The 14,326-nt window shown below is 38.8% G+C and overlaps 1 protein-coding gene across 6 annotated transcripts in view; it reads right to left on the reverse strand.

Annotated features, from left to right (window-relative positions):
- LOC109422319 (glycine receptor subunit alpha-4) overlaps nt 1-14,326 on the reverse strand; it is a 155,968-nt gene that overhangs the window by 52,926 nt on the left and 88,716 nt on the right. For 5 of the 6 annotated variants that reach the window (XM_062860258.1, XM_062860260.1, XM_062860262.1 and 2 more), the window contains one exon: nt 52-128. In XM_062860258.1, coding sequence (XP_062716242.1) covers nt 52-128 — 77 coding nt within the window. Of the gene's footprint in view, nt 1-51; nt 129-14,326 lie in introns of those variants that run through there. The other variant, XM_062860264.1, reaches the window with a different exon arrangement.

A 14,326-nucleotide genomic window follows, 5' to 3' on the forward strand; every position in this document is an offset into this window, starting at 1 on the left:
CATTTATATATAAATATATTTTTCACGTGCACAGCCGTATTTATACAATACCTTTGACGTAGTCATCGGGTAAAACCACCCTCGGTTTTAATGTGTAGTTTTTTGCGGCCAACACTTCTTTCAGGAAGCTGAAACGGAAATAAAAGAAAGTTCTGCCATTAGTGAAAGCAATTTCCCACAACTGTTTCAAATGAGGCAATGAAATTATCGACAATGGATGAAGAAAAACCAATTGAAAACATTCACGGCCTAACACCCTTTGTTGAGTTTGTACTTGTATGTTTTCAGCCGCCCGTCGGTCTATTTGAATCAACACGGAGAAAACAAAGTACCCAAATATGAGTTTATTTCACCCAACTTCGGGATTGCGTGCGGGAACCCATATTTGAGTTCGTGGAAGCGATGTTGAAGTGGGTTTTTTACATTTGATCCCGTGCGGCAAAGTACCTACCGGCTAAGTTTTTTTCACCCAACTTCTAGTTCAAAATACTCAAATTTGAGTTCAATGCTGTTTACTTAATTTTGGCTTCCCGCACCGAACTGTCAAAGTTGGGTTGGTTTGCTCTTCGCTCTCTGACAACAACAAAGAGAGTGGATGAGAGAGGAGACAAAAAAGAACTCAAAAGTGAGTTTAAAAAAACTCAAATTTAGGTACTTGAGTTTCTCCGTGAATGTCTAGAAGGTTTATTTTTTCATCGACTTTCGCACATGGTTTTAATTTCGATTGCATGACCGGCAGTCATGTGTATAGTTCATATAATCTTCCGCCAGCTCTTGGCGCGGCGCGCATTCACCAAGATCGCCAAGATCATCTTCCTCGTTCTGAAACCTGTGAGGTTCAACTGGATATGTGTTGAGCTTTGAACGTCCGCTTTTCCAAACAAAAACATATAAAACATATTTATTTACATCGATAGAGGCACATTTTTTGTGCGCCTCTTTGCCAGTGTGTATCACATTTTCACAAGCACTGCTTGTCTAAAATATATGATTACATGTAGTGGATAAATCGTCGTTGTGCTAAAGAGACACAACTCAAAAAAATAGTTTAATAGTTTTATATTAGCATATTTCGTTCATACCAAAGACACTATATGCTAAAGACACGAAATCTGATGATTGTTGCTGTTGATGATCATTTCCACATCATGACGATGATGCTATCAAACAATGCCTTTAAAGCTCGTTTGACAGGTCCCCTGCTCGATTGGGATGACATTGACAGTAAATTTGGAATTCCAATTGAACATTTCATATCTTTGCATAGTGTCTTCAGTTCACACTTTCATGTAGTGTTCCTGGAATGTATCCGGCCATATAATTATAACAAGTAGTTCTGTTGTTGTATAAAAACAGTGAGAATTGCTCTAATCATCATCAAATAATTTGTCATCGTTCGAACAGCAGATGAGAGGAAATTTTCTTGCTTCGATGCAATGTGTTTGGGTTAGCGGGCTTGGGTAGTGCAGTGTGCTATAACTATTACGCGCGGGTATACAAAACAGAACACTGTAGATTTCGTTCGCCGATAATGCAATTTAGATTGATTAAAATTGTCACGATGTTAACGTGACATTGAAAGTCGGCTGCAGCAGGCTTATCACCATTATTGCACTTCATCTATCAATTCGTTTGAGCTGTCCGCCTCGAAGTGCCACACGCCACTTGCAGCTTATTTCTGGTGTTTGAGAGTGTACTTTAGCTTGTGGGGGGCTATCCATTTTTTCCATTCTATTAAAACATGACTGATTGCAAAAGTGAGCTAGTCCCAAGCCCTATTCATTCACAGTAAAACCGCTCAGCACTAAAATGTGTAAGCCCTACTCATAAGTGCATAATTTCCAGACCACACAAAAATGTGTTACAGTTACACATTCTCAAAAAACAGCTCGTACGCTCGTCTAGATGCGAAATGTCGATTTTTTATTGTTTTCCAAGGTCACTAGTAAACCTAGCTAGATTGCTGTACAAACATTTTTGTGAATTTAACGATTTTGCGGACACAGGAGCTGATTTTGTGAATGTGCAAGGGTTACACATTTTTGGTGTAGTCTGGAAATTATGCACTTTTGTGCTGAGCGGCGTTAGCGTGTTGGTTCCTTGTGCAATTTCGATTGCTCTGGTCAATCACGGAGTAGCAACTATGAATTGTGCGGTAATCTATGCTCATCTATCTATCTATATATCTATCTATCTATCTATCTATCTATCTATCTATCTATCTATCTATCTATCTATCTACCTATATATATAAAAATGAGTTTGAAGTTCCTTTGAGGCAACAAAACTCAAGAACGGGTGGACCGATCAGCATGAGTCTTGCATGGTTCGATTCGTGTTCGTGGTGGCTGTGTTTATAAGTACAAAAAGTTACGAAAATTATCTAAAAAGAAATGAAAATGGTAAAAGCACTAATGCAGTATGACCTGGGAAGATTTTCAACACAATCGACATAAAACCAATCGTGAGTGCCGTGCAGCCAACAGTTGTCGAACGTCAACCGGGGGCAAGACAATGTTTGCCAGGCCAGCTAGTGAGCCATGACTGATGGCTACTTTTCTTAACCTTCTGTGATTCGCGCGGTTGCCCCCCACTGTCAGCACCATGCTAATGCTGAGTACAAAAAGCGAAATTTATTCAACGCAATCACTCGAGGGTTAAGCAGATTTTACACGAGCTATGAAGCTGATAAAGTATTTATCATGAATATCAGTACTTTTTTTTAAATGTAGAGTAAGGTGGGGCAAAAGTTCGACCTTAGTTGAAAATTCAACTTTTTTCAAAAAATCGAAGCAGATAAAAAAAATGAATACCGAGTGGTGATTCTACCATCCATTAGCTAAAAAATTGCTGAACAAAGTTACGCCTAATGTCTTTTCAATTTTGAGTTAGAACACTTTTCGTATGTGTGTGTCTAATTCGAACTCTTGCCCCACCACTGGGGCAAAAGTTCGAATCTAGTGTTTGTGGAATTCCACTAACCGTAGCACACTATTTCGACACTTTGGTAATCTGAATACTGAAAACCATTTAATATTTGATGTTGGAACTGAAATACACTTTAAAGTTCGATCTGGATTTTACCCAAATCAGGGTTAAATTTACTACACCAAAAATTAGTAGTTTTCCGCCAAATTCAGATGAAACAACATTTTTTCAACTTTAATCGAATTTTCTCACTAATTCCATCATTTTTAGGTTAATACAGATAAAAAAAAAAAAAAAAAAAAATCATTTTTAGAGATAATATATACATTTTGCAGAATTTTAGGTTTTTACCTAAAGTTGCTACATGACTCGAACTCTTGCCCCACAATTCGAACTTTTGCCCCACTATGTGTAAAACATGATTTCCAAATCTTTTTTGCAAAAAGTTATACATGCTTAAGCATCTTCAAAATATACCTAGTTACGCCCCAAAATAAAATATCGAATTCGATTTCATTACAATTCCATTCCATGCGTTGGAAGGACCATCGCATATTACAATTTTTTGATCAAAAACCAACATTTTGTCATAACTTTTCGAATTATTGATCAATTTTCATAATTTTTGGAGTGAAAGACTCTTTTTCAAAAAGGCTTCGAACAACCTTGACACCCAGTAGAAATAATTTGAAATTTACTACACCAAAAATTAGTAGTTTTCCGCCAAATTCAGATGAAACAACATTTTTTCAACTTTAATCGAATTTTCTCACTAATTCCATCATTTTTAGAGATAATATATACATTTTGCAGAATTTTAGGTTTTTACCTAAAGTTGCTACATGACTCGAACTCTTGCCCCACAATTCGAACTTTTGCCCCACTATGTGTAAAACATGATTTCCAAATCTTTTTTGCAAAAAGTTATACATGCTTAAGCATCTTCAAAATATACCTAGTTACGCCCCAAAATAAAATATCGAATTCGATTTCATTACAATTCCATTCCATGCGTTGGAAGGACCATCGCATATTACAATTTTTTGATCAAAAACCAACATTTTGTCATAACTTTTCGAATTATTGATCAATTTTCATAATTTTTGGAGTGAAAGACTCTTTTTCAAAAAGGCTTCGAACAACCTTGACACCCAGTAGAAATAATTTGAATTGAGCTCAAAAACTTCAAAAGAAACTCTTGCCCCACTCGAACTTTTGCCCCACTTTACTCTATCAGATTCATAGGTTTTGAAATTTTTTTCGATTGAACTGTATTTCGCCAAAAAATACTGATATACTGATAGGGTCCGCTTTAGAAATGAACAACGGGTTTGTGTTCTGAATGGATAGGGTGAAGTGGGGTAAGATGCCATTTTTCAAACTTTCATCGTGTTCAATGATAATTAGTCTCATTTGTTAGGCTTTCAAAGTACTAACAGCAACTAGACAACATTTGCTCGATACTTCAGCAAAAATATTTATTAAACTATTGCATCTTCATCGAATTTTAGCGGTTTTGAAAACTGCTTCGTAAAACGGAAGTGGTGCAAAAAGGCCGTCTGCCATGGGATAAGATGCCACTTCATGAAAACATTCAAAAATTACGTCCATTAGTTTTTGGGCATTTCCGACTCATTTTCCCCCTCTGAGTAGTGTGCGGTAGTTCGGCAGCAGCAAAGTTTCGCGCGCTCGCTTTGCTAGATTTTTGCGATTTTCTTTCCCCTTCTCTCTGCGGGGCTCCGACGACGGGACGCCAAGCAGTCAGTAGTGTGCGGTAGTTCGGCAGCACCAAAGTTTCGCGCGCTCGCTTTGCTAGATTTTTGCGATTTTTTTTCCTCTTCTCTCTGCGGGGCTCCGACGACGGGACGAGTGTGCGCGCGCCGTGGTTCGAGTCGGTTCCGAATTTTTCGCTTCCCTTCGGCGCTAGTTTCCAATACACTTTTAGTTGATAATAAATATTTTCTTTCATTTTTTGCATTTACACAAAAGAGTGAAAAAATGTTACTTCGGGTTCGCCGGTCGAGAAAAAATCCGGGCGCCGACAAGTGAGTCGCGTTCAGTGTATTTCTGTGTGGAATAGACTAAAGGTTTCTGCTCCCTAGTGGAGTGGAGACGCGCGATAGAATTTTCTTTTTGGCTAGTTCTTGCGTCGAAAAGTGGTCGGTTGTTAACGGCGGTTTGTGTATATTGATCCATTGTCAAATCATATCACCAACCATAGGTGACTCCCGGACTGACAATGTACCTTACCCTACTAACAAAAAATTCCTTCCTGAGACAAACGTGGAGATGCAGCGATTCGCGGTCTTTATAACAACGTTTGTCTTACTAACATTCCCTTCCATCCTCGATGACCTTAAGGACGTGGCCGGCGCCGTTATTGACCTTATTAAAGTTGAGAGCTCTCGATCTGTGTACATTGAGAATAGTAAGCTAGTCCCAAGCCCTATTCATTGGTTCCTTGTGCAATTTCGATTGCTCTGGTCAATTACGGAGTAGCAACTACGAATTGTGCGGTCATCTATGCTCATGCTCATGCTCATGCTCATGCTCATTTCCGACTCATTTTCCCCCTCTGTCCCGCTTTTTTCGTATACTCAATAAATGGAGTGTTACCCCCTCCCCGCAAAACGATGTTCGTCATATTTGAATGACCCCTAATATGGAAAGCGTAGACATCAACCACCATGCGTCTCCATGTGTGCCTCTATCTCGTTGGAAACACTTGGCTGGTAATAAAATCACCAGAAAACTTTAATTGCAACCACGAAAAACCGGAAGTTGCCAATTTTCATTGGAAAATCAAAAGATTTTTCGTGGGTTTTGCGGCCTAGCTTCTAGAAGAATGTTCTATGCAAACATATCTTGACACCATTCACCTATAGTAATGGTCAAGTCCCATTCTGAAATGATTTGATGAATTGGGTCATTTTATCCCATCTTGGTATTTTGGGCTTTGTTCCCCTACACACAACCAGCATAATAACATATGTGATAATAATCAATAATGCCTACGCAAATTTAGGAACAATGGATGGCCAATTACAAAGTAGTTTTTTTATTTACCCAAATCCGTCCACCTTCCTATTTATAGGACACTACTTTCAAGGTGAGAATCTTGAGAATTGCACAATATTTCAGCCAGGGCTGCAATTTTTAGACAAGTCTTCATGATAGCGATATTTTGCATTTTTTCATTTTCTCCGTTTTGGTTTTCCTGTCATTGTTGTTTTCCGATCAGCAACACGGGACCGGAATGAAATAAGTACTCACACTCGCACGCAGCGTAATGAAAGCGAGAGTTGGCAGGGCTAAATTTCCATTCAATTTTCTGTAGTTGAGTGTTTTCACCCGTGTGGTAGCGTATAGGGCACTCACTCTCACAAGCTACCGCTTGGGACGAATGGCATAGTAGTGTGTGGATGATTGGGAATTGACCTTGTTGGGTCGCTTACGAATGGAGCTCTTGGACTCTGTCAGTCATCACATCGAGGAACTGAAAACGTCATTCATTTTTGGCTGAAAAACAGGCACTGAGACTGATATTTAGCAGGCCTGATTTCAGCACATACTGTCTTCGAAGAAGTTGTTCAGAATATAAATACTTCGTACCAGAAGGAACTCCCGAAGAAATCCCCAGAGGAAACTCTTGGAGGAATCCCCAGAAAGAACTTCCCAAAGAATTTCCAGGGAGAACTCCCGGAGAAATTCCCAGAGGGAACTGCCGGAAGAATCTTCAGAGGGAATTCCTGGAGGAATTCCCAGCGAGAACTCCTGAAGAAATTCCTAGAGAGAACTTCAGGAAATGATAGAATCTCCACAAAGAAATCCTAGAGGGATCCCCAGAGGGAACTCCCGGAAGAATCCTCAGAGGGAATTCCCGGGGCAATTCCCAGAGGGACTCCTGGAGAAATTCCTAGAAGGAGCTCCTGGAGGCATTCCTTGAGGGAACACCCGGATAAATCCCCAAAGGGAACATCAGGAGGATTCCCTAGAGGGTAGTAATTGCAAAAATTTTCTATAGGAATCTTCAGATGAAACTCTTGAAAAAATACTCTAAAGAAAGACCTGTAAAATCCACAGAACGACTCCTAGCGGAATCCTTTAAAGCAGTGATCCTCAGCCTACCTGTCTTTGCGGGCCAAAATCAAATTTTGAAAGGAGACCACGGGCCGCAAGTCATTCAAGAGTTTATTTTTTTTTTCAATTTTCAATTTTCAAGATTCAACACAAAATCATTTGTTTGTTTTTTTTTAAACTATTGAACAAGGAGCAAAGAACTAATAATTCTGGAGTTATTAGGAGATTTTATTTCACTTGAAAATGCTTGTATATCGTAGAGCATTAAAACACGATTTTCAACACCGTAACATTTAGGTTTTGTATTTTTTGGCATTTAATGTTGAGCAAATTATTTCAGACTAAAAGTCATACGAAAAATAAGCAAAAGTGATGCTGGCTAGAACAATTTGGACCACTTTAAGAATATTGTGGTTAAACTTACAGCGTATTTATAGCTCAGATTATAAGTGCAGAATTGTCGAAGTCCTAAACACGAACACGGGAAAATTTCGTGTAAAACTCTAGATCCAGTTTTGATAAATTTGCGAATGCAATTTGTAACAGCCAACTTAGGGATCTTCTGAATATTATATCGAACCCTTTATTTAAAAAATCTTGGAATTGTGGGGCTTCTCGTGATTTTTGAGAAATTTCAGAATGAATTGTAGGGATTCCAGGGTTCTGGGAAAAAAAATCGGAAAATTGCCTGGAGATACTTGAGATCCTGATTTTTTAAAGTTTTTCTTGTGTAATTTCTTGGGAAGCCACTGAAGGAAAACCTGCTGACAATGATGCAAATGATCACCTCACTAGTGCTCATCACAACTCATCAACTGTATATTTATCGCGTGCGATTGAACTGTGCACTGATCAGCGATGACCAGCAGCAAAGAGGTGGCAAAACGAACATGATGTAAATCACAAACGATTTTGCACACATCTGACTGTGCCGCCACACGCTCGCCCGAACAGCCGAACCATACCGAATAGGTTGGTTTGTGAAGCTACGGCACGAACGCTAGACACGCACACAGAAGCAACATTCGCATGTACCGATACCATACTAATAAAGCTTCCAGCCAACGATGCTTCGCGATAAGCTGTCGAAAAGCATCGAAAGCGATGAAAAGAGATGCTTGGCTAGAACGCAACGGCTCATCGGCGAAAAGGAAGAGTCAACTATGCTGATCAGTGTTGAGTCCGTTCGTGTGCTACTCGTATGGGAGGTTGATTGAATAAAGCGAGGATGGGTGAAAACGTATTCGTTGTCGAAAGCAAATCGCATCATTTCGCGAATGTTTTCATCAAATAGCAAGCTTGCCTGCTGACATGATTTTTTGAGCAATGTGTGCATGTATTTGTAGCCGATTTAGAATAGATATTTTAAGAAGGATTCCCAAAAGTATTGCTAGGGAAATGAAGACTGAATAGTATCTTGCCTAATCCCTGAAGTTGTTAACTAAATTAAACAAAATTCTAAAAAGTAGTCTTATCTTAAAACAATCTTTATGATATTGGCAAAATTCCAGTAGTTAATATTCATTTACATGAAAGTTTTAAATTTTGGTGAAATTTCCGATTTTCTCAATGGAATCATTGAGTGGGCCACTTTCTAATACATTTCAAAATCAGTTCGCGAGCCGCACAAAACCTGGCCAAGGGCCGCACGCGGCCCGCGGGCCGCAGTTTGGTGACCACTGCTTTAAAGAAACTCTTTAAAGAATTCTCCGAAAAAACTTCTGAATGAATTTTTAGAAGGTATTCTTTCAAGAGTTTCCGGATAGAATGCCTGGAGAAATTCCCAATGAGTATTTCGGAAAGAGTCCATTATTGGACTTCTTGTAGGAATTATCAGAAAGAATACCTCCAAACGATTATTTTGAAGATGAACGCAGAACCAGCGCCTGGAGGAATCCCGAAAAAATAACTTCTGGAGGTTGCTGCAGAAGGAATTCAGTTAGAAATACCTCAGGAAGGAACCCAGTAGAAATGCCTGGATAAATATCCCGAGGAATACTGTGAAGAAATCTTAAAGGAATTCCAGACGAAAACCCTAGAAAGAAGTCTTGGAAGTTTCCCAGACGGAATTCGGAATTCCAGCTGGAATCTCCTGATGCACTGTATGGAGGGCTTTCAAGAAAAATAATCCTTGGAAGATGCCTAGAATGAAGCTCCCATAAGATATTACTGCAAGAATTCCTATTTGAAGGAATTCCTGGAGAAATCCACAGAATAAATTTCCGGAGAGATACTTAGAAGAAACTTCGTCAAGAATGTGTTGACACGGTAAAACGGTGGTTCCGTGAACATTAGCTACCGGCAATCTGCTACACAAGTCACCATGTCCGACATTTGGGTTAGCATTATATACTGCCTTTGGCAAGTTGCTCACAAGATTAAGAGCTTTCACATAGAAAACACTTCGAGAATTCACTAAGAGCTACCAGTTTGATGTAAGCGTCACCTAGCTCATCTGGTGTGCTGGACCATTTGGTAATATTCTGTTTTTGGAAATGTTTCTCTGAAGAATAATATCATTCACCAAGAATACGTTGTGTTTTGAAATTCATTCTTCATTTCTTCCCCTGAAAATTGAGCTATTTTTCCCAGATAATCGAACTCATTATTGCTAAATAATGGACACCTGGATAATCGGGTCTCAGTTTTTTGAATTTCTAGATGATTGAGTTCAACCCAAGTCCATCCTGTACTTTGAAGGATACAGTCTTCGATTAACCTACCTAAGATATTAGGCTAGGCGCACCATGACGGCATAGTGCACGTTCAGCGAGTTTGTGTGGGTCATATTAACCCCAACATCCTACTAGGGTTAAGTGGATCAGGAGAATAAAAGCCTCATGTAATCATTGCATAACTCGCGTCCGGATTCGTATGCTACTACTATTTTCTCAGAAGTGTAAAAACTTCCGCATAAAAAACAATTCAATTCAAAATTCGCCCACAACGTGACACTCGTATTCTGCAACCCTTCTATGATGTTACGCTAGGAGCACCACGCGGGTCTGGTACTCGTTCAGCGTGCCTGTCTGGGCCATATTGACCCCAACATCCAACTAGGGTTAAAGCAGTCAGTTTGATCAAAGCGTTAAATATCTTCTCTGTAGTTTCTGCGGAAATTTCTATCGATTTTTTTTTTCAGTAATTACCTTGGAAATCCTTGTGGCAATTCCTTAAGGATTATCGAAAAATTCTGCGGTAATTCTTTAGAGAAATTTTCAAGCAATTTCTTTGAAAATTCTGTAATGTTTTTTGAACATGTTTAGATTTTTTTTCTACGTAAATTTCAATATCTGTTGCAATTTTTGAGAACTTATTCGGTAATTTCTTAGAAAATTTCTTTGGTAATTCCTTACGAAATTCGGTATGTTATTAGTTATTTATTATTAATTAATGATGCTCGTTTAGATACGCTCTTGCGAATAAAAAAAAACAACGAATTTACAACGGAATGGCCGAAGAAAATCTCAAAAGAATAACATAAGGAATTTTGAAAAATTAAGGTGATTGACGAAGAGAAGTTCCCAAAGAGTTGCCGAAGGACGCCTTAAAGTAATGTCCAAAGAAGTATCCAGAAGAAGCTGAAGAAATTTTCAAAAAGAATACAGAATAAGTTGTCAATGGCACTTCCAAGAGAATTAAAAAAAAAATGCATAAAGAAATCTTCAAGGAATGGCCCGATCAATTTCAATGGAATATCCAGTGTAATTTTCAAAGAAATTGTCGAAGAAATTACCAAAGGTTTTACCAGAGTATTTCACAGCAAATTTGCAGATATAATTGAAGAAAGCAATCAATGAGAAAAAAATATAAAAGTAATTGTCAAATAAATTCTCAAAGCAATTTTAGAATAAATTTCCTTCAAAATTTTTGATCGAATTCTGAAAAAGGAAATATTTATTTAACGAAATTGCCAAAATGAAAACAAAGAATTTGTAGAGAGAATTACCGAAGAAACTGCTGAAGCAATTTCCAAAGGAAATAAACTTAATAATCGAATTTCAATTTCCGAAGAAATTCTAAAAGAGTTTCCTGAAGAATTGCCAAGCATATTTTAGAAGAAATTTCCGAAGAAATTCCCAAAGGAATTCCCTGATGATTTTTCAAAATACTAGCCGAATAATTAAAACATCAAACATAAAAAATCTTAATGAGTTAATGGTTAATGGTTAAAGAAAGTGTTGAATCAGTTGCCAAAAGAAATACCAAAGCTGTTTCTAATTAATTGTTGATAAAATTCCAAAGAAACTCTCGAAATGTCTCCCAATCAATATAATTTTGACTACGTTTAGACCAAACTCGTATATCATCACAATACAAAAGCAATGTGGTGAGCAAATCTCGAATTTAGTTGTTTGAAAGATTTCATTCGTCCCAGCAACTTCACCGAAGACAGTATTTTTCTAAGTAGTCCAGAACGTGAGATATACGACGTTTAGACTAAACCAAAAGAATCTTAGAACAATAGCGCCACGTAATGAGAGATTCTCAAACTATATTGCTTTCTATGTGAATATCCTTAGTCTTCTGAGTAGCTTTGCCGAAGACATTATTCTTCTGAGAGGTCCACACAAGGATCTCTGTGGAAACAGTCAGCACTTTCTCCATATAATTCTCCATGGACTTCTCCTAGGATTCCTGCCATGATTTATCGTAAAAATCATCCAGAGAATCTTGTAGGGATTTGTCCCATATTTTTTGTTACTGGAACTCCGGTATTCTACTCAGGATTCCTCATTGGATCTCTTCAAGTCTCCTTCTAAGGTTGCCTCCAGGAATTCCTTCTGGTATTCTTTCAAAAGCTTCTCCAGAATTTCTTCAGGGATTCTTTTTGTTATTGCTCCTGGGATTCTTTTCGAGATCCTCCCAAAGATTAAACCTGGGATTCTTCCATTGATTTCCATCAGGATTCTTTAAGGGATTTCTTCAAAAATATCTCCAGGATTTCCATCAAGGATTCTTCGTGAGGTTCTTCCCGGGCAGGCGAGAATATCTAAATGAAATCTCAAATCGAGAAAATTTTTGCTGTTATAGCTCGAAGTGGTTTTGATTTGTTATTCAAAAATTTAAAGAATATCGCACCAATAACTCAAAGTGATATTATATCAGTTTTTGTTCTTGTCGAAATATCTGAAAATATCTACATAAGAACAAATTTAGCTCTTCTGCCCGACATGGAACACATACACCCTCGTCCCTCAATGTTAGTGAAATGCCATGGGCCCCTTTCTGAGCTGTGGAAACGATGAACCTCATGCTCTCGTTGCCATGACATTCACAACGGTGAGCCACAGTTGAGTGGTAAGCATCGCCGCCTGTGAATGCTAAGGTCGTAAGGACAAATCTTGTCTGCTATTGTTTTGATCTTGTAATATCTTAACGAGTTACTATTGAGCATTTCTCCATATGTACTAGATTTTGATATTATTTCTGATATTTTACCTCTTATCTCAATCAAACCAGTAGCAGTTTTTGTTTTCTTCAGTAATTTAATTATTAATAACTGTAATTCGTTAGATTTTCTCACCTACTCGGGTTCTTGGGCTTTCTCCTGAGATATCTTCAGGTATTTCTCCAGGGACTCTTTCAGTAATTCTTCTTGGGATTCCTTGATAGATTTTTCCCAAGTTTTCCCTCGACCTCAAGTGTTTTTTTTTTAAGAATTCTAAGGTTCTAAGGGAAAAAACTATAATGTAAACCAAAGTGTAAATTATAAGTAGAAACACTGTTCACTTTAAAACTTGTTCGGCTTTGATAAGCCGGATACGGCGGGTGAGCCTTAAAGTAAACGAATTGATAAAAAGATCTCGTTTTCATCGCCGTACAAAAACCGGCAAATTTTGCATCCTCCGCTAATACAATACCCGTAGTCACGGACAACGATCCCCCCCCCTCTCACAAGAACAGCATGTGGCCCGAGGGTATCTGCCACGCAAGCCAGGGGTTCCTCCGCCACGTTCTGGTAGCGAACCTTATTCCGTATTTGCCCGCAGCACCACAATAAACAAAAGTATATCAATTTCAAATTGATAGACTTCTTCTTCTCCTTTATGGCTCGACGTTCCCACTGGAACTTGGCTTGCCTCTCTTCAACTTAATGTTCTTTGAGCATTTCCACAGTTATTTGTTGATGGGATTTCTTTGCCTGCCATTGCATGAATTTGTATATTGTGAGGCAAATACAATGATACACTATGCCCAGGGAGTCGAGAAAATTTTCCTGACCGGGACGGGAATCGAACCCGCCGTCTCCGGATTGGCGATCTATAGCCATAACCACTAGGCTAACTGGAGACCCCAAAAAATAGATAGGCTTACCATATCTGAAACTTCCCCAAATCTGATACGCCCTGGGACCCGGAAGAAAAGAGACCTTGAGTACCCATCCACGCGAAAAACTCCGTTCTGATAAACGTGAACAAACAAATGCAAATATGAGAACAAGCAAATATACACCGTGAACTGGAACTAGGGTCTGGGACCATTTGGGCAGGAGCACCTATTTTGGGCACTTGCTGCTATAACTCAGTCAATTTCAAACCAATTGATATGAAATTTTGTTCATGGCTAGATACTGTGCGTATCTTATCGTATTCCAAAATTCAAGTCGATTGGCTGAAAACTGACTGAGCTACAGCAGCAAGTGCCCAAAATAGGTGCTCCTGCCCAAATGGTGCCAGACCCTAGTTCCAGCTGTCAATATGGGCGTTCTAGAAACCGTGATATCTAGTTCACGGTGTACATTTCTAATTGTTGTTATCGATGCTATGCATAGTTCCCGTTTGTTCCCGTTGCCGTGACCAGTCTTGTAAACATTCGACACTTTTCACTACCTTCATTGCGTTGCCGCAGTCGGGTGTCAGCTTGCTTTGTCACAATCGTGCGCAACCGTTACCTCTTACACACAACACGACCGGTAAAACAAAGTTCAATAAACATAAGAAAGCGTCAAATCAAGATCGTCTGACACGATGACATTTGTCTAATTCTAGCTTTTGGCATAGATTTATAGCCAGTCCCGATTATGAATGTTAGTATTAGTATGTTCTTGCATGTTGCATTGAATACGACACACATTTGGCCGAAACAGCTCTCACTATGGAAGAAGACAGGAATAACAAAAGCCGAACCGTCTCCCGAAGACGCTATCGTTGTGAAGTGCATTCGTTTGACATTTTTGTTTCGTACTGTAGTTTGATTGCTTGTGTGGCGAATGTCGGAGACCAAGGAGGCCGAACATCGACGAAAAGATTCAAATGACTGTGATCTCTAACAAGACTGGCCGTGACTGAGAGTTCACGTATATCGGAACGGATTT

This window comes from Aedes albopictus, chromosome 3 (genome assembly GCF_035046485.1).
Source record: "Aedes albopictus strain Foshan chromosome 3, AalbF5, whole genome shotgun sequence".
Lineage (NCBI taxonomy): Eukaryota > Metazoa > Arthropoda > Insecta > Diptera > Culicidae > Aedes > Aedes albopictus.